General features: G+C 41.8%; 1 protein-coding gene across 3 annotated transcripts in view; it reads left to right on the top strand.

Annotated features, from left to right (window-relative positions):
* Positions 1–19,633, top strand: part of herc2 (HECT and RLD domain containing E3 ubiquitin protein ligase 2) — a 70,956-nt gene that overhangs the window by 15,925 nt on the left and 35,398 nt on the right. For all 3 annotated transcript variants that reach the window (XM_053228308.1, XM_053228305.1, XM_053228301.1), the window contains exons 13-43: positions 101–252; positions 955–1,100; positions 1,210–1,323; positions 1,986–2,237; positions 3,073–3,266; positions 4,046–4,246; positions 4,335–4,563; positions 4,686–4,810; positions 5,337–5,515; positions 5,640–5,824; positions 6,134–6,298; positions 6,453–6,638; positions 6,727–6,897; positions 7,718–7,821; positions 7,917–8,067; positions 8,195–8,409; positions 9,170–9,302; positions 9,441–9,568; positions 11,230–11,425; positions 11,526–11,656; positions 11,848–12,021; positions 13,100–13,236; positions 13,677–13,828; positions 14,388–14,579; positions 15,158–15,345; positions 15,467–15,659; positions 16,605–16,787; positions 16,894–17,078; positions 17,338–17,485; positions 18,053–18,249; positions 18,332–18,562. In XM_053228308.1, the coding sequence (XP_053084283.1) occupies positions 101–252; positions 955–1,100; positions 1,210–1,323; positions 1,986–2,237; positions 3,073–3,266; positions 4,046–4,246; positions 4,335–4,563; positions 4,686–4,810; positions 5,337–5,515; positions 5,640–5,824; positions 6,134–6,298; positions 6,453–6,638; positions 6,727–6,897; positions 7,718–7,821; positions 7,917–8,067; positions 8,195–8,409; positions 9,170–9,302; positions 9,441–9,568; positions 11,230–11,425; positions 11,526–11,656; positions 11,848–12,021; positions 13,100–13,236; positions 13,677–13,828; positions 14,388–14,579; positions 15,158–15,345; positions 15,467–15,659; positions 16,605–16,787; positions 16,894–17,078; positions 17,338–17,485; positions 18,053–18,249; positions 18,332–18,562 (5,337 nt within the window). The remainder of the gene's footprint in view (positions 1–100; positions 253–954; positions 1,101–1,209; positions 1,324–1,985; positions 2,238–3,072; positions 3,267–4,045; positions 4,247–4,334; positions 4,564–4,685; positions 4,811–5,336; positions 5,516–5,639; positions 5,825–6,133; positions 6,299–6,452; positions 6,639–6,726; positions 6,898–7,717; positions 7,822–7,916; positions 8,068–8,194; positions 8,410–9,169; positions 9,303–9,440; positions 9,569–11,229; positions 11,426–11,525; positions 11,657–11,847; positions 12,022–13,099; positions 13,237–13,676; positions 13,829–14,387; positions 14,580–15,157; positions 15,346–15,466; positions 15,660–16,604; positions 16,788–16,893; positions 17,079–17,337; positions 17,486–18,052; positions 18,250–18,331; positions 18,563–19,633) is intronic.

The following is a 19,633-nucleotide window of genomic DNA, read 5'->3' as shown; positions in this document are numbered from 1 at the left end:
CCCATCCCTCTTTCAGTGCTTAGTGTTCTGCACGACTGAAGTGCTCTCTGATATTTATCACGTGTGTGTGTGTGTGTGTGTGTGTGTGTGTGTGTGTTAGTCCCCTATGCTTCTTCATAGCCTGGCATCCCGGAAGATAGTGAAGCTGGCCGCTCACCCTGAAGGCCAGCATTACCTCGCTCTCTCAGCCAATGGAGAGGTTTTCTCCTGGGGATGTGGAGACGGAGGGCGTCTCGGACATGGAGACACCACGTAAGAACAACTTCTTCTAAAACAAAAAAAAAAAGAATACGAACTGCAGGTAGAAATTAAAGTTGTGAGTAGGGAACTGGAGAAACGTCGGGCCACGTCGAGTTGTAGCTAATTTGCATAATGTTCAGAAAAAATTCATTTCAAATTTTGCTCGTCATTGTTCTGCGCAAATAAACATGAACTTGAGGTATGAAACTAGCGTTGTTACCATAATGACTTGAATACGTGTTTCCGTAATGACATGAATACACACCAAATAACATTGTTACCGTAATGACACAAATGCACATCAAATAACGTTATTACCGTAATGACGTGAATAGACGTTGCCGCAATGACGTGAATACACATCAAATAACATTGTTACCGTAATCACATGAACGCATGTTACAGTAATAACACACATATGCATAAATATATACGACGCTTTACGAAAACGCTTTTTTAAAAACTTAGTTTCACCTTTTTTTGTGTGGACGGGGAAGTTTCTGTGTTTCTGAAAACACTATTTTACAGCGTCAGCCTGATCATGCCTGTTACGTGTGTTGTGTTGTGTGTGAAAATTAATTTTGTGAATTGTTGATTTGAGGAGAAATCGTTTAATTCTGGACGACTCTCAAAGCCAGAACTCGTAAAATCTTCAATGGTTCTGATTTTTACACCATGCTTTAGTTGCTAAATTAAAGCTGTTTGGTTTTGCAGGTATTTGGAAGAGCCGACGATGATTGCGGCGTTTTCTGGGAAGCACGTGGTGCACATCGCCTGTGGCAGCACCTACAGCGCCGCCATCACCACAGACGGAGCTCTGTACACGTGGGGCCGAGGAAACTACGGCCGTCTGGGACACGGTAAAGTCTGACTGACGACTTCTTGGTGTGAAGCACTGACGCACAACACTCGGGTTTATCCTGACTGATTTTTAAAATTTAAAAATTTTATATTTTAAATTTGGCGCAGGCTCCAGTGAGGACCAGACGACGCCCATGCTGGTGACCGCTCTGAAGGGGCTGAAGGTCATCGACGTGGCCTGTGGCAGCGGAGACGCACAGACGCTCGCGGTCACAGAGAATGGTATGAACCAGTGTTTTTCCTTTTTTTTTAATTTTGAATGCACAATGAAGGTTATTTATAAATAATTCTCTATTTTTATTTACGTACAATATTATAACTTAATAATTCAATAACATTTCTATAATTTAAGTACTAACTATAATTGTAATTGGTTGTGATTATTTTAAATAATTGATTCTAATTTTTGAACACTAAACATAATTTCCTTTAGCACTGTCAAAACATTTTACTGTTCGGTGTAGTTTTATAATAATTAAATTTAATTAAAAATACAAAACGTTTCTTAAAGATCTTAATTTCTGCTTTTAGTCTTTTTTACTTGTTGCCACCTGATGGCATTTGAATACTAATTTATTTATGTAATTAAATTTTTTTTGTTTGTTTGTTTGCTGTCATTTGATGGCTTTTGAATTTTTAGTCTTATATAATTAAAATCGGAAATTGTTTTATTTATCAGTAAATATACACCTTGATCATTTATTTATTTATTTAATCCTCCACTTCTGAAGTGTAATATCAGGAGCACAATGTCCAGGTTTGTATAGCGGCGTCTTATTTTTTGTATCCTCTCTGTCTGTCTGTCTCTCTCTCCCCCTGTTCTCTCTCTCTCTCCCCCTGTTCTCTCTCTCTCTCTCTCTCTCTCTCTCTCTGTGCGCGAGCAGGTCAGGTGTGGTCGTGGGGAGATGGAGACTACGGGAAGCTGGGTCGAGGAGGCAGTGACGGCTGTAAGAGCCCTAAGCTGGTGGAGAAGCTGCAGGATCTGGACATAGTGAAGGTGTGCTGTGGAAGTCAGTTCTCGGTGTCTCTCACTAAAGACGGACAGGTTTACACGTGGGGTAAAGGAGACAACCAGAGACTGGGTCACGGCACCGACGAACACGTCCGCTACCCAAAACTGCTGGACAGTCTGCAAGGTCAGGCTTTAACCACAGTTCCTCTTTCTGTAGTAGGTTCAGGACACTGAGTGTAATAATATTTCTTTCTAAATCAGTGAATTTTCAGTATTTCTGAAGTTTCACCAATGCATCTTCTTTTTGTATTTATCTTTTTTAAAACAGCAGACACTACAGATTAACAGGGTAATTATTTTATTAGGGGTAATAGATATCATAATGAATCTTTGCCACTTGTTTGCTTATATTCGTACAAGTAGAGATGCATCGATACCCATACTGATACCTCATACTCGTAATAAATGCTTGGATACCAGAATCCGATGAAATTCTGGATGCAAAGTAAAGACTGTAAGCTCTGAGAATATCAACAGGAGGAACTACAACTTCATCTGCTTACAAAACAAGTGATAAAACTTGTATTAAATGTAAAACTCAGCTCAATGAGTACATCGCTAGCAGCAAACGCAGGCTAGGTGAGAAAATGTGAAATGTCTACAGCTGATGCTAGTTGGCAGAAAATAACTCTTACAGAACTTAACCAGCACGTCGTTCTTGACTGTTGGGAACAACGAGGGATTCTGACACAATGAAAACAGAAACGTTCTTTACTTAGAGCTGTACAGAAGTGCATTTTTTCTGTAGTGAAACAAAACCCGCTCGTATCTCGATCCAAGCTAGGTAACGTAGCTAGCTAATGGACTTCATATTTATTTAAATCGATATGCTATCGTTATAAAGAACGAGTGTAGTCGTGTCGGTGCTTGAACACCAGACCTGCTGATAACGTCCTCAGATACATGCTGATAACTGTGATTGTGTGTGTGTGTGTGTGTGTGTGTGTTGTGCTCCACAGGTAAAAAGGTGGTGGATATAGCCGTGGGCTCCACACACTGCCTGGCCCTCACAGAGGACGGGGAGGTGCACAGCTGGGGCAGTAACGATAAACTCCAGCACTTTGACACGCTTTTCTCCAACAAGAAGCAGCCTAAAGCTCTGCCAGGACTCAACTCCAAACACATCGTGGGCATTTCCTGCGGTCCGGGACAGGTACTGATCTCTGGAAGTCCGAAATGTGGCTATATCGGATCAGGGTTAGGGTTTTCTTAAAGATTTTTTTCTTTCTCCTCCACAAAATGCTTTGTGTAGTCGAGGTTTTACCGTCCAGATTGAGTATATGATCCAGTGCCTCTTCTAAAGCAGCCATTTTTCGGGAAATGTTTGATATCTGGGGGACTAAAATACAGCAAGCAGCAGCAGTCAAACATTTATTGATTTATTTTTTCCCCCCAATATGAGGCGACATCTGCATAGAAAAGTCAGACGTGTATCTGGATTAAAATGATCAAACGAGTGCTGAGTTTGGTGAAAAAAAAAAAAAAAAAAAAAAAAAAAACAGTCAGTCTGTAATTTTCTCAGAGGAGGATGGAAAGAAACAGCAACATGGCCGATCTGGACAGAAATAAAATCTATAAAATAAGAAATTTCCCCCGGACCGCATGTGCATTTCATCCTGTCCAAATAACTGTTTTGTGTGTTTTCCGTCTCTATACAAAGTCTCTGTGACAAAATCAGAGGTGTTGGCATTTACATTTCGGCCGTACCGATGAATTAACGAGCCGTGGAGGAAATGCTGATTATTACACAGCGTCGCACTGAACGTTTGCCTGGTTTAATTAGTTTTACTTTCAACGCATCTGAGAAAGCATCAAAAACATGCTGAAAAATAGAAAAAGCCTCAGCATAGTGACTCTACTGTTTTTATTTTATTTTATTTATTTATTTTGAGATACATGTTTGATATAACTCTTCTCTCTCGGGTTTAACAGAGTTTTGCGTGGTCGTCGTGCTCGGAGTGGTCCGTGGGGCTGCGTGTGCCCTTCGTGGTGGATATCTGCCCCATGACGTTCGAGCAGCTGGACCTGCTGCTGCGTCAGATCAGCGAGGGGATGGACGGCAGCTCGGACTGGCCTCCGCCTCAGGAGAAGGAGTGTATGGTGGTGGCTACGCTCAACCTGCTCCGACTGCAGGTGTGTGTACTGCTCAAGCAGCTGTGTATATGTGCATACATGGTTGTGTACTGCTGGTTAAATCCTCTGTGTGTGTGTGTGTGTGTAGCTCCACGCTGCTATCAGTAATCAGGTGGACCCGGAGGAGCTGGGGCTGGGCCTGGGCAGCAGTCTGCTCAACAGCCTCAAGCAGACGGTGGTGACGCTGGCCAGCAACGCCGGGGTGCTGAACACGGTGCAGGCGGCCGCGCAGGCTGTGCTCCAGAGTGGCTGGTCAGTGCTATTGCCCACTGCTGAGGAACGAGCCAGAGCCTTGTCCTCACTGCTACCCAACGCAGGTCAGTCTCAGGACCAGGTCCACCTCCCCACACGCTCAGCTACCTGTAATGCATGTTAAATACAGTCAGGTCTTCAATCAAATTAGTGTGTGTGTGTGTGTGTGTGTGTGTGTGTGTTTCAGCCTCCAGCCATGAGATGAGCGTGAGTCCAGGCCGGAGGTTTATGATTGACCTGTTGGTCAGCAGTCTAATGGCAGACGGAGGGTTGGAGTCTGCTCTGAACGCCGCCATCACAGCCGAGATTCAGGTCTGTGTGTGTGTGTGTGTGTGTGTGTGTGTGTGTGTGTGTGTGTGTGTGTGTGTGTGTGTGTGTGTGTGAGAGAGATACAGCAGCTGGACAGCAGCTTAATGTGTGATGATCAGTTATTCATCTTTATTTATTCACTTTATCCTGATCAGGGTGGCTGTGACTTTTTGCAATTGTGTTTGTTCATTAAATTGAGGAAAGAAACAAGTTTCTTTTTCCTTTGTTGCACAAGTTCCCCTCTGGCTCGGCTTATGTTTGGATACATATATAAATACAGCGCTGAAATGTGCATTTTCTATTAAAAAAAATGTTTCCATTACTTTTTTTTTTCTTCTTTCATGCTGACTTTATGGACAGGAAAATCTCTATTTAAAAAAAAAAAAAAAACTGCTAAAACACTTTTTTGCGATATTTAGGCAGTTTTGTTCTGGCTCTTCCATTCGGTTTCTTTTGCATTTTTAAAACCAAGAACATGATGTTTGAAAATGATTATCAAAAAAAACCATGATGTCCTGTGCTCCCTCAGGACATCGAGGCTAAGAAGGAGGCACAGAAAGAGAAGGAGATTGACGAGCAGGAGGCCAACGCCTCCACCCTGCACCGCTGTCGCACCACCCTCGATAAAGACCTCATCAACACGGGCATCTACGAGTCGGCCAGCAAGCAGAGTTTACCGCTGGTCCAGCTCGTGCAGCAGCTGCTCAGGTACACACACCTACACACCCGCTCCATTCACACCTGGAGCCGGTCTTCAGTCCTTACTGTTATTAGGGAAGGTTTTCACCTTCGCTCCTCCTCTCCTCCTCTCCTCCTCTCCCCCTCGGTGCAGGAACATGGCCTCACAGACGATAGCGCGTCTGAAAGATGTGGCTCGACGCATTTCACACTGCCAGGACGCCGAGCAGGTGAGTAAAGAGCGCTCGGCTTCGCTCGACCTGCTGCTGCGCTTCCAGAGACTGCTCATCTGTAAACTGTACGTGGGAGCGAACGGCAGCACCGGAGTCGGAGATTACAGTGAGTGTTAGAAAACACACACACGCACACACACGCAGTCATATTGTGTTTCCTGCAATTTTTGTCAGGATCAGTAAAGTTTCTTTCTTTCTTTCTTTCTTTCATTTTCTTTCTTGCTTTCTTTTGTAATGATTTGCTTTCTTTTACTATTTGTTGCTCTTTTTTTGCTCTTTCTTTTTTGTTTTTTGATCTTTGTCTCTCTCTTTGCTCTTTCTTACTCTCTGTGTCTCTCTCCGTGTCTCTTTCTGTCCTCCCTCTCTTTCTCTCTCTCTTTCTCTCTCCTTCTCTCTCTCTCTCTCTCTCTCTCAGCTCTGACCCAGTCTGAGATATTGGGAGTGGGCTCTCTGTTGAAGAAGTACATTGCGTTGCTGTGTACACACATCGGCGACATCCTGCCTGTGGCCACCAGCATCGCCTTCAACAGTCACCGTCACTTTGCTGAAGTGTCCCACGTCATCGAGGGAGATCTTACAGGTGAGAGACTCTCTCGTAATCTCACCACCACATCGTTGATTATTCTCCTTCGACTGCACCACACACAGTGGTTTATTCCTGAGGTCTGAGTAGTAGGTAGACTGTAAGACCGCTGTGTGTGTGTGTGTGTGTTGCTCTGTCGTTCCTGCTGCAGGTGTCCTGCTTCCCGAGTTGGTGGTGTCCATCATTCTGCTGCTGACTCTGGATGCAGGTCTGATGCAGGACACCGGCTCCATCCCTCTGCTGGCTGCCCTGCTCGAGCACCTGGACCGCTTTAACCACCTCGCCCCCGGCCACGACAGAGACGACAACGAAGACCTGGCCTGGCCCGGCCTCATGGGTACGCCGAGACGCTCCACCGCGACTCGTTTACGAATAACGAGGCTGACCGTACGGTTTAAACGTTTTCGATGCGTCTTTGTTCACAGGGTCGTTCTTCACAGGACCGAGCACGAAGAACAACGAAGAGGTGTCGCTTATACGCAAAGCCGACCTGGAGAACCACAACAAAGACGGCGGCTTTTGGACAATTATCGACGGGAAAGTCTACGACATCAAAGACTTCCAAGCACAGTCTCTTACCGGAAACACCATTCTTGGTACGAAAACGTTTGAAATGTTGTATTTAGCTAGTGTTTATTTATGGAAAATTTACTCGAAAAAAAAAAAATCTCTGGTACATATCGCTATTATGAATTTCTGGCAAATGAATTTAAATAAATGAATGAATAAAGGTATTATTTTTATTTTATTTATTACCTATATTTATATTCATCTGCATTACTAATGTGTAACAAAACAAACCAATGTGGAAAGGTGTTAAGTTTCATCATGTCAATCAAAATCTTTAGAATCCTCAAGTACCTTTTATTTATTTATGTATTTAATATTTTTGCATTTATGGAGGTAAACAGAAATGTAATTATGCCTAAGATATCTTTAAAACGCATAAACAGGTCCCAAGTATAAAGTCTCTTATAAAGGCTTATAAATGAAAAGTACAAAATTTCCCCATTTTCTTAGTCACCATATATTTAGTTCGCTAGAATTTGGTTTAAAGAACATAATTATTTTTCTCTTTATTCAACTGTAAATTGTTTATAGTGTAGTAAATCCTATACTATGATTGGCTCTTGTATTTTGGGATGTCATAACGCTTGCAGGTCATGCATACTCAAAACTTAGATTTTTCTAAAGACGCTATTAAAAAAAAAATCAAATCATTTGAATGAAAAGACTTACTGAAAGGATTTAATCATAAATAGCAAGTTTTAAGTCATAAAAAGCAAGTTTTAAGTTATTTCTGAAAGTGTACTGAATTCAGAGTTTTTTTTTTATCGGCTTTTAGCTAAGGCAAGTTTTTTGCTTTCAAATGAGATTATTTGTCGCATAATCACCCTCTTTTCTTCTCGTCTGTAGCTCAGTTTGCTGGTGAGGACCCTGTGGTGGCTTTAGAAGCTGCGCTACAGTTTGAGGACACGCGAGAGTCCATGCAGGCTTTCTGCGTCGGCCAGTACATGGAGGTAAAGTCCGTAACGTCTAGGTTTTTTTTTTTTCCTTACCATGGACACTGGTGTAACACTTGTACTTGTACTCAACTCCTGCTTCCTGCGTCCAGCCGAACCAGGAGACCGTGACGACCCCGGACCTGAGCAGCCTGTCCTCCCCTCTGATCGACACGGAGAGGAACCTCGGCTTACTGCTGGGGCTTCATGCTTCTTACCTGGGACTGAGCACGCCTCTGTCACGCATGGAGATAGAATGTGCCAGTGAGTGTTTTTTTTTTTTTAATTTTTATGGAACAGTTATGTATGGAGTCTCCAGTCCCAGCGTTTTGTTGTCGTCATCATCGTTCTGAATAAACAGGACCGATATGGTTTTACGTTTGCGTTTCAGAATGGCTGCAGTCGTCCATCTTCTGCGGAGGTCTTCAGACCAGTCAGATCCACTATAACTATAACGAGGAGAAGGACGAGGACCACTGCAGCTCTCCGGGTACCACTACACCCGATAAAGCCAAGCTGTACTCGCGCAGAATCACGCTGAGTGACCACGCACAGCCTTTCCTGCAGGCCATCGCTGACAACACTACGCAGGACCACACTGTGAAGGTACACACACATGCGTGCACACTTACGGGAGATGAAATTTGTTAAAGTGCCTTCTAGGGTGACTCTGTGGTCGATGAAATGTGGTAATACTCTCCAGGGTGCTCCTTACGGTAGATGGAGTGTGTTACAGTACCCTCTAGGGTGCCCTTACAGTATGTGAATCACAGTAAAGTGCCCTTTAAGGTGCCCTTACAGTATATGAATCACAGTAAAGTGCCTTCTAGGGTGCTCCTTTGTTAGAGAAAATTTTAGATTTCATCTATAGTAAGTGTAGCATTTTGTTAAAGTGCCCTCTAGGGTGACTCTGTGGTCGATGAAATGTGGTAATACTCTCCAGGGTGCTCCTTATGGTAGATGAAAGGGTGCCCTGTATGGTTACTAAAATTTGATAAAGTGCCCTATAAGATGTGTCTGTTAGATGAAACATGATGGTACTCTCCAGGGTGCCGCTTACGGTAGATGAAACATGATGGTGCCCTTTAGGCTGCCCCTAAGGTAGATAAAATTGTGAGAGTTTCCTCTAAAGTGCCCTTATAGTAGACGCAATAAAGTGCCCTCTAGGGTGTTTTTCCAATCATTACATTGCTCCACGTGCACATGTAAAACTAATCCTGTCCCAATATAGGGCTTTAAAAATGATCAGTAGAAATAACAGAAGGCCAGAAAACTAATCCTGTCCAAAAAGTACTACAGTTAACGTTATACCTTTAGGGCTGAATTATACTTGTGCACTTGTTCATGTCTCCTGTTTGTGTTTCAGGACTTTTTATGCCAAATCGAGCGCTGCTGTAAGCAGTATCACCTCATCACTCCCATCACCTTTCCGCCGGAACACCCTGTGGAGGAAGTGGGCCGCCTCCTGCTCTGCTGCCTTCTTAAACACCAGGACCTTGGTAACCTAGCAACCGCATCGGGCATACACGTCGAGCTGGCATTGCTGCGTTGTGGCCTTGATTGTACTTGCTGCTCTTGCTCCTTTTTTTTTTTCTTTTCTAAGTCTCATGATTACTCCTGTGTGTGTTGTGTTGTAGGTCACGTGGCCCTCTCACTCGTCAATCAATGTGCCTTGGCTGTGGACCAGGCGAAGCAGAGGTCCCTCCCTAAATCTGTGATTGACGTCTGTCGAATGGTCTACCAGGCCAAATGCTCTTTAATCAAAGTGAGGCACTTTTTTTTTTTTTTTTTTAAATTACACACCTGTAATAAACAATAAACCGGAATAAACAGCACTAAATGGTAGCACATGGTAGCAATAAACAGGTGTGAACAGTAATAAACATCATTATACAGTAATCAACTGTAATAAACAACCGTTAACTGTATTAAACACTAATAAACAGAAATAAACAATAGTACTCTGTAATAAACATCAGTAAACGGTAACAAACAGTAGTGAACAGTAATTAATGGTAGAAAACTGTGTTATATGGCAGTAAACAGTAATAAACAGTTGTAAACAATACTAACTGTAGTACAAAATAGCAGTTAACTGTAATAAACAGCAGTAAGCAGTAACAAGTAGCAGTAATAAGCAGTAATAAACAGCAGTAAGCAGTAATAAACAGCAGTAAGCAGTAATAAACAGCAGTAATAAACAGTAATAAGCCACAGTAAGCAGTGATAAGCAGCAGGAATAAACAGTAATAAGCAGTAATAAGCAGTAATAAACAGCAGTAAACAGCAGCAATAAGCAGTGATAAGCAGCAGTAGTAAACAGTAATAAACAGTAATAAACAGCAGTAAGCAGTAATAAACAGCAGTAATAAACAGTAATAAGCCACAGTAAGCAGTGATAAGCAGCAGGAATAAACAGTAATAAGCAGTAATAAGCAGTAATAAACAGCAGTAAACAGCAGCAATAAGCAGTGATAAGCAGCAGTAGTAAACAGTAATAAACAGTAATAAACAGCAGTAAGCAGTGATAAGCGGCAGTAGTAAGCAGTAATAAGCTGTAATAAACAGCAGTAAGCAATGATGAGCAGCAGTATTAAACAGTAATAAGCCGTAATAAACAGTAATAAACAGCAATAAGCAGCAGTAAACAGTAATAAACAGCAATAAGCAGTGATAAGCAGCAGTAATAAACAGTAATAAGCTGTAATAAACAGCAATAAGCAGTGATAAGCAGCTGTAATAAACAGCAATAAGCAGCAGTAAACAGTAATAAACAGCAATAAGCAGTGATAAGCAGCAGTAATAAACAGTAATAAGCTGTAATAAACAGTAATAAACAGTAATAAGCTGTAATAAACAGCAATAAGCAGTGATAAGCAGCAGTAATAAACAGTAATAAGCCATAATAAACAGTAATAAACAGTAATAAGCTGTAATAAACAGCAATAAGCAGTGATAAGCAGCAGTAATAAACAGTAATAAGCCATAATAAACAGTAATAAACAGCAATAAGCAGTGATAAGCAGCAGTAATAAACAGTAATAAGCTGTAATAAACAGTAATAAACAGTAATAAGCAGTAATAAACAGCAATAAGCAGTGATAAGCAGCAGTAATAAACAGTAATAAGCCATAATAAACAGTAATAAACAGTAATAAGCTGTAATAAACAGCAATAAGCAGTGATAAGCAGCAGTAATAAACAGTAATAAGCCATAATAAACAGTAATAAACAGCAATAAGCAGTGATAAGCAGCAGTAATAAACAGTAATAAGCTGTAATAAACAGCAGTAAGCAGTAATAAACAGTTTGATACTGAACATGTGTATACTGCACTCTGTATTTTCCTCATCATTTCTGACGCTTGTGGTTTTTTTTAAAAATTGATTTCTTTATTTTTCCCCTCACCCCCTTCCCTCACCTCAGACTCATCAGGAGCAGGGCCGCTCGTATAAGGAGGTGTGCGCTCCCGTGATCGAGAGGCTGCGTTTCCTCTTTAACGAGCTGAGGCCGGCTGTCAGTAACGACCTGTCTATCGTGTGCAAGCTGAAGCTGCTGAGCTCGCAGCCTCGCTGGAAGATGATCACTCGGAAACTGATCAGAGAGCGCAGGAAGAAGAGAGGTGAGCTCGAACACGCACAGACATGTGGCAGATCTTAAAGTCTTAAATAAATACTGCTGCCTTTGTAGTTTTAATGGTTATTGTGTTTCTTCCCTCTCAGTACCTAAGAAATCCGAGTCTGCGGATGTAGAAGAGTGTAAGCAAGAGAGAGAAGGGACCAATGAGGAAGAGCCTCCACTTCCTGTCAATCCCACACCCGTGGACAAGAAACAAGCTGTCAAATCCCCCAAGGTGATCGTCTGATACGCTGCTAGTCACGTTCCTCTGAGCGTTCCTCTGATGCAGCAATGTGTCTGGATGTGTTTGGTCATCGCTACTGTTCTCTCTGTAATCATATAGAAAGTCTGTGTGGCTATACCTTATACAATCCTTTGCTTTTCTTTCTTTTCTTTGTTTCTCTTGTTTGACATTTTTTCTCTCAGGATAAGTGGCAGCCGCTGCTGAACACGGTGGTGAACGTTCAGAAGTACCGCTGGCTGAAGCACAGTGTGCACGGCTCGTGCTCTCAGTCCAGCCTCATGAGCACCATCGTGGAGTTCGCTCTCAAAGAAGAGCCTCTCGACGTGGAGAAGATGAGGAAGTGCCTCCTCAAGCAGGTACACACACATGCGCGCACACACACACACACACACACAGTGAACTTCCTGCGAAGCAAGAATTTCAAATCAAGCTATATATTTAAATACGAGTTGTCTTTCGGCGTATTTCAGAAAGATCAGTTTCTATAGTAACAGCTCATACACAGAAACTTGTACGGTGGACGCGCCACAGAGTCTAAAGCTAATAATAAACGTGTTGCTTTTAAAAACGATTTAAAAAATGTGTTGTTTAACAAAGTAAAATGTAGTGTACTCATTGATTTGGTGATTTTTTTTTTTTTTTTTTTTTCGTTAGGAGTCTCAGTTGTAAGCGTTTTGTAACAGTTACGGTGATTTAAAGTCTTCAGGACAGAGGAGTTTACGCTTTCCAGTTTCTTGGAAAGATGACAGGTTGCGTTTTTTTTTTTTTGAGAGAGAGAGATCGATCTGGTCTGATGGAATGAGAGAGTGAGGAGGAGTTGCTGGTGAGGGAACAACTCTACAGTTTATTGCCTCTATAACGTAGAAAAAGAAGCGGTTAAAATACCCCGTGTGTTGTTCATTAATAAATGATCTATTGTAATTGTTGGCAAATTGCTGTGGAATAACGCACTCCTGACCGTGTGGTTATACAAAAATGTATTTTTCGTGTGGTTAAGTGAGAAATAAAACATGTTTTGATCAATAAATGTCATTAATTAATGAATGTGTGATGTCACAAAATGCTTTCGTCTAATTATATCTGATATGCAAATTATTAAAGGATACCCAGAAACATTTATCCACAGAGCATCTCTAACTGGATAGCTATCTTAGCTAATATTAGAGATGAAACAAATCATTGTTGTTATATTAATATCATATTTTTTTGACAGGTTTGGGCTGCTGGTAAACAAAAATAAATAAAAGACGATGAAAATTGAGACTCTGATACTGAAATGCCACTTGACCGGTGACAAATACGCGGACGTCCTGGCTTGTGTGTGTTAGTTTTAGATTGAGTGATGGATGAGAAAGAGAAGACAGATTGTGTTTTAGATAAATGCGTGTAAATTAGTCAGAAACGTGACTTACGTGATGATTCTTGTGTCCACAGCTGGAGAGGGCAGAGGTGAGGCTGGAGGGTATCGATACCATGCTGAAGCTAGCGTCCAAAACCTTCCTGCTGCCGTCTGTACAGTACACTATGCTCAGCGGGTGGCAAAGGGTCATCCCTGAAGGTCCTAACATAGGGTAAATATTCAGATCTCTATTTCTGTTACTGTTTTATTAATCATTTTAGTATTTTTTTTCCCATGTGACATTATTCTGTATAACAGCGGCCATTTTGAGGAGCGAACAGGGCAGGACAGGTATTGCTAACACTAGCAAAAGTAGCAAGCTGCTTTCTTTTTTTTTTTTCCTTTTTTTTTTTGGACTTATTAACCTCAGGAGAGAGAAAAAAGAGAGGCTGGTGAGGGAACGACTGTTTACAGCTGCTATAACGTAAGCAAGAACAGAAACTAGTGTGATTAATGGAAATTCCACAACATTAAATGCAACTATAAATGAATAAAAAGTACCAGGTGTAGTTTAGTTAAATAAATAAGAATTGTAATAACGGAAATTACAAATTGCTGTAATGTTTTACAGAAGTGCTGTTTACTTTGGATGTATTTCTCTTGCTGTTGTAGAGAGCCTCTGAGTGACTGTCTGAAGGATGTGGATCTCATTCCTCCCTTCAACCGCATGCTTCTGGAGGTCACCTTCGGCAAGCTGTACACGTGGGCCATCCAGAACATCCGCAACATCCTGCTGGAGGCCAGCGTCAGATTTAAAGAACTGGGTACGCCATCGCCATCTTCATACGACGTCTTAGTACTATTTTTCTAACTGCGTTCACATTACCAGTTTGAAGTGACGCAAAGCCGATTCGATTTTCTATCTTAATGTCTTCTTTCTTCCTTCTTCTTTCAGGACTGTGGGTGCAAAAATAAAATCTTTTCAAATGAGCCAGTAACAAATATGAGAGTGATAAGCTTATTTCTAGACATATTTGATAACACCCTTATGTTCCCAACATCATAAAGTGTTTAAATATTACAGTAGTCCTATATTATAAATCTGGATTTTAAAAAAAATGGCTTGAGGTCACAAAGTTTATAATGTCCATTGTTCATAATGTTAACAAAGTTCATAATGTCCGCTGTTAGCCCAAAAATTTTAAGAACGCCTGAGCTACAATTTTTTTTTTTAATAGAAAGTGACACTGTTGCTTCTACGATGACTGAGTGAATGTTCACGTTAAGGTTTCTGAGACATTTCTGTTGAAGACCTATACAGCTCACTTACAGTTAAAAATCTGAACCTTCACCATAGACTGATGAGATGTTTCTCCTGTGCAGGAGTGCAGCCGGTTCCTCTGCAGACCATCACGAAGGAGAACCCAGCAGGCCCCAGTCTGGGCACGGTCCCTCAGGCACGCTTCCTCCTGGCCATGCTGCACATGCTGACTCTCAAACACGGAGCCAACAGCCTCAACCTGCTGCTCAACTCGGGCACCCTGGCTCTCACGCAGAGCGTGCTCCGCATCATCGGTCAGTTTAACGTTTATTTCCCTTTACTGTTCGGTTCTTAAATACACAGCATGTTTCTAATGCAGGAACCTTTTCAGGAACTCGCCAGGGAAACCAGGGACGACTTTGAAATAAAATTTCTTAATATATAATGCACATTTGTTCTTCCGCTACACTCTTAGAATCTTTTTAGGGTTGTTTGGTGTGTCCCTTTCGCAGAACCCTGAAAAGATCTACGTAGAATTTCCCTGTCCAACAAGGTTCCAGATAGATGTTTTTTTTTTTTTTTTTAATGAAGAATCCTTGATTATTTTGCTATTGTTTCAGGAATCATTTTTAATTCCTGTTTCAGGATCTTTCAGGGGCGGAGCTTGCCATACCAAAAGTACTGATTACAAACTTCACACAAAAATGAAAGACATTTCTGAGAACATGCTAAATTTAGCAAAGAGGTCCTTGTTACTATAGAAACGATAACGATAATAGGCCATTAACTTCACAGTGACCGTTCCTGCACTGTGCTGGAAATGCAACCTGGGAACTGTGTAGACCTGATAGTTCCTGAACTTTTTTATTTTTTCTTTTTTTCCCCTCCACAGGTCCGAGTTCAGACAGCAATGAGGAGGAGCTGGCCTCTGGAGCTCATGGAGGCTCGGCTACAGTGCTGGAGGAGTCGAGGAAGGAGACCGCCCCTGCCCCTCTCCCCGCCTCCGGCCCCGAGCTCGCCGCCATGATGAAGATCGGCACCAGAGTGATGAGAGGACAGGACTGGAAGTGGGGCGATCAGGTACGTGATGATGCTGAGCAAAGCGATGTATTTTGAACAGGGTTTTTTATATTTTTTAAAATTTTATTTTTAATAGATTAGTACATCACCTGGTTGTGTGTTTGGTCGTACTGTATTGTAGGACGGCCCTCCTCCGGGGCTGGGCCGAGTGATCGGTGAACTCGGGGAGGACGGCTGGATCCGTGTGCAGTGGGACACCAGCAGCACAAACTCCTACAGGATGGGCAAAGAGGGCAAATATGATCTAAAGCTGGCCGAGCCTCCTCCTGCCACACAGCCTCCCACCGAGGACTCGGACACGGAGGACGACATCGGTGAGCGCTTCCTTTCAGTTCCACTCACTCACCAGCAGGGGTCAGTGCACACCTGAGGACCCGAGTACGCTGCTACAAGTTATCGATAATATAATATATAATATAATAATAATCTTCCAATCAACATGTGAATCTGGAATGATTGACAGTTGTGTAGGTGTTTTGAACTCGCTGATATGAACTGATCACCTGGAAGCTCCGCCCCATTAGTAATCTCTCATTCTACTTGCTTGAGAGATGCGCTGACGCAGAGTCCTCGCTTTCTGTCACAGTAAACAGAGAATGTTTAGAGTTTATTAATGGGAAATAAAATCTAGCAGTGTGTGTTCCACTTGGCTAACATTAGACACTTATCTCTGTCTCTTATATATGGTTAAAAACTGCACTTTTTTTTTGTCCGAAAGAGAGAAAAAAGGCTGAAAGTTTGCCCGAAAAAAGCTGAGATTAATTAGACATGTCAAATCTAACACTTCTTAAATAGATATGGCTCTGATCCAGTGTACAGTATCGGTATCGGACCGAAACCAGCAGATAATGGCGGATCTGATATCAGAGGCAACATGTCTGTTATTAGTTCCTGTCACAAATAGCGAAGAACTGGATTTGGAAGAGAAATATATTTTTGGAGCTGGAAACGTTTACATACAGAGACTTGACGGTTTTCTTTTTTTTTTTTCTAGCATTGATACAAAAATGAATAAGAGAGTGCTAGCCTTTACATCTTAACTAAATCAGACAAGCAACAGCTTTTTTTCCCCTTCAAGCGCCTGGTGGTTACCGTAAAACCTCATATACACACACACACACACACACACACACACACACACACACACACACACACACACACGCTTCAGTTTCCACTTTAGACAGACTATTTGTTAAAAGGACTATATCTGTAGAAATTGCATCTTGCGCATGATTCCATGTCCATGATCTGTTCATCAGAAGGTGAAGTGATGGAGAAGAGCACTCACCCGACGGCCATCATGCTGAGCAGCACGGTGAATCTGCTGAAAACTCTGGCGCTGTCGTCGGGGGTCTATGCAGAAGTGATGCAGACCGAAGCCACCAGGACGCTGTGCGGTCTCCTGCGCATGCTGGTGGAGAGCGGAACCAACGACCAGACCGGTAATTTAACTCCACGGATGTCTAAATAAACAATCCCCACATGAGGATGACTTTTTTTTTTTTTTTTTCCCTGATATTTCTTTTGTTTTCGTGTGTGTATTACTAGGTTGCCCGTCCCACAGGCTGGTGTCCCGTGAGCAGCACCGGAGCTGGTGTACTCTGGGATTTATCCGCAGCATAGCGCTGATGCCCCAGATGTGCAGCACGCTGAGCTCCTCGGCCTGGATCAGCCTGCTCATACGTATAGTCGAGGGACATCAATCGTTCACCGCCGTTACGCTACAGAGACAGGTTTCTACACCGTACTGTTAAATACAGCAGAGAGCAAAACACTCTTTCGAACTGCCGGATATTAGCAGTGTCCTTAAAAAAGACCTCTTGAACATGGAATATACAGTGTAATGTCACCTTAATGTAATACCGTGTTATGATTATGTCATTTTTACCCACTACTCTCAAACATGCCTTCAATCAAGTACTAGGGTTGCTATGGTGATGTCCAGTCCATGGTCTGCAGTCTGAATAAATGTTCCTTGTGCTGACTTGTCAGATCCTGGCTCTGCGCTTGCTGCAGGCGGTGCTGCCGTCCTGGGATAAAACAGAGCGCTCTCAGGATATGAAGTTCCTCGTGGAGAAGCTGTTCGGCTTCCTGGGAAGCCTCCTGAGCACCTGCTCCTCAGACCTGCCGCTGCTCAGAGGTACAGTACGCCTCACCACTTTCCTCGAGGTTACACACTTGTGTAGAAATCCACCAAAAGACTCTTGTTTTCCAGATATATGAATCTGGAATGATTGACAGATTTGAACTCTTTGATCTGAACTGACCTCTTGTAAGCCCTGCCCCCTTTCCTCCATCTCACAGTAATAATCTCTCTTCTTGAATTTGTCGCTTGTAAGATGCATCCTTGATGATGAAGAATGTTTCGAGTTCATTAATGTGAAATAAGTGATCAGTGTGTTTTAGCTAACATTAAACCCGAATACAGTTAGCGTCGGTTAGCTAGATTCCAAATTTCTCCTGAAGATGATTAAAAACTTTTCCAGTTAAAGTAAAGAGAAGTGAAAATGGAGTTCGCATGTATACGGGATTTTACGGCGACCGCCAGGTGCTTCGTCTGTTTTAATTTTACTTTCCTGCACATAAACCTCTCCACTGTCTACTGGTGGTTACCGTAAAACTCCGTATATACGCACACAACAGATTCTACTTAATGATTTGTGAAAGGACAACAACGAAAATGTGCTGCGCGTCTTTCGGTCCACAGAAGGTTTCCTGCGCAGGAGGAAGTCCCGCCCACAGGCGTCTTTGACAGCCACTCACAGCAGCACGTTGGCCGAGGAGATCGTGGCCGTCCTGCGTACACTGCACTCTCTCCACCAATGGAACGACCTCATTAACGAATACATTAACTCCCAGCTCAGCGGTATCGGAGACGTGATGGCGGGACGAGTGTCAGAAGCGGTACGATGTCGTAATAGTTTTACTCATAAACTCTTTTTAAAAAAATAAATAAACATTTGACTGAGGTGTTGTTCTCGGACAGACGCTGCTGGAGGAGTATTTACCCAACGCAGACGCTCCGGTGGTGGGCAGTCTGATGGCCGTGCTGGCCGTGATCGGTGGGATTGACGGACGTCTGCGTTTGGGAGGTCAGGTGGTCCACGAGGAGTACGGAGAAGGCACGGTCACGCGCATCACGCCGAAAGGACGGATCACGGTGCAGTTTTATGAAATGAGGACGTGCCGAGTGTGTCTGCTGAGCCAGCTTAAACCGGTACGTACGTTAGTCTTTTAGTCCTTTTATTTTAGCTTACTTCAAGTTTTGGTCAATTATTTTTTTAATGCGTTTATTAATTAATGAACATTTTTGTTTCGTATGACTATACACTGCTTTCTCTCCTAGCTAGCTGAAGTCCTCACTATCGAGTTAGATTTTTCATTCGTTTTAATTTTTTTCATTTAGCTCTGGGTTTCACATTGCAACGAGTTTAAACTTCAACACGTTTCTTGCACGTGTAAGTCTTCTCTGATTGGTCAGGAGTTTGGTGGCGTGTGCCTTGAGGGTCATTTCTTATTGGCTCTCATTCAAGCTGTTTTACATCTGTAGGTCAATTTTTATTTAATAATATTTAACTAATATAAAAACAACATTTCAATATCACCTATCAAATGATTCATATCTAAATAATATTTTAATATTACATCTTTAAATATGTAATATCTAAATAATATCTAAATAAACAATTATGATAGTAATATAGTTTTATATTTATTGTAAATTATTTAAAAAATATTCATATTTAAAAATAAATTTTTTATGAGAGAAAATAGATTCAATATGAAATACGTAACATTTTATATATTAAATAATTAAATACAATTATGGTAAAAATATAGTATTAATTAAAATAGTAATAATTATTTACAAACTAATAGTTTTTTTAAAAAAAATATTCAATATTTTTATTAGAGAAATTTTATTTTATTATATTAGTGCATTTCTGGAAATTTATTAAAAACAAATTCAGTGTGATGTAGGTGATATAGGAAATAATCTATTTGTTATTAACTCAAAGAAAGTAACTAAATGTATGCAAAACAGTTGGAGTGCATCATCTCTGTGCTCGTATACGAATCTTTAAACTGAGTCCGATTTAAAGCGTAATAACGAAAATAAGACTAATGTCAGCATGGTGATAAAGTAAATAAACTGCGCTCTCATCAGAAACGCACTGAAGCAGTGAAGCAGTTCACCTAGGCGAGCACTGAGCGCTGTGAGTTTTGGCTCACTGTACATTTTGTGAACGTTGTGCTTTATAATATAATTTTTTTTTTTTTTGTTCCT

This window comes from Pangasianodon hypophthalmus, chromosome 2, assembly GCF_027358585.1.
Source record: "Pangasianodon hypophthalmus isolate fPanHyp1 chromosome 2, fPanHyp1.pri, whole genome shotgun sequence".
NCBI classification, from domain to species: domain Eukaryota; kingdom Metazoa; phylum Chordata; class Actinopteri; order Siluriformes; family Pangasiidae; genus Pangasianodon; species Pangasianodon hypophthalmus.
Note: the sequence above shows the minus strand (reverse complement) of the source record. Positions and strands in the feature narration are given on the sequence as shown.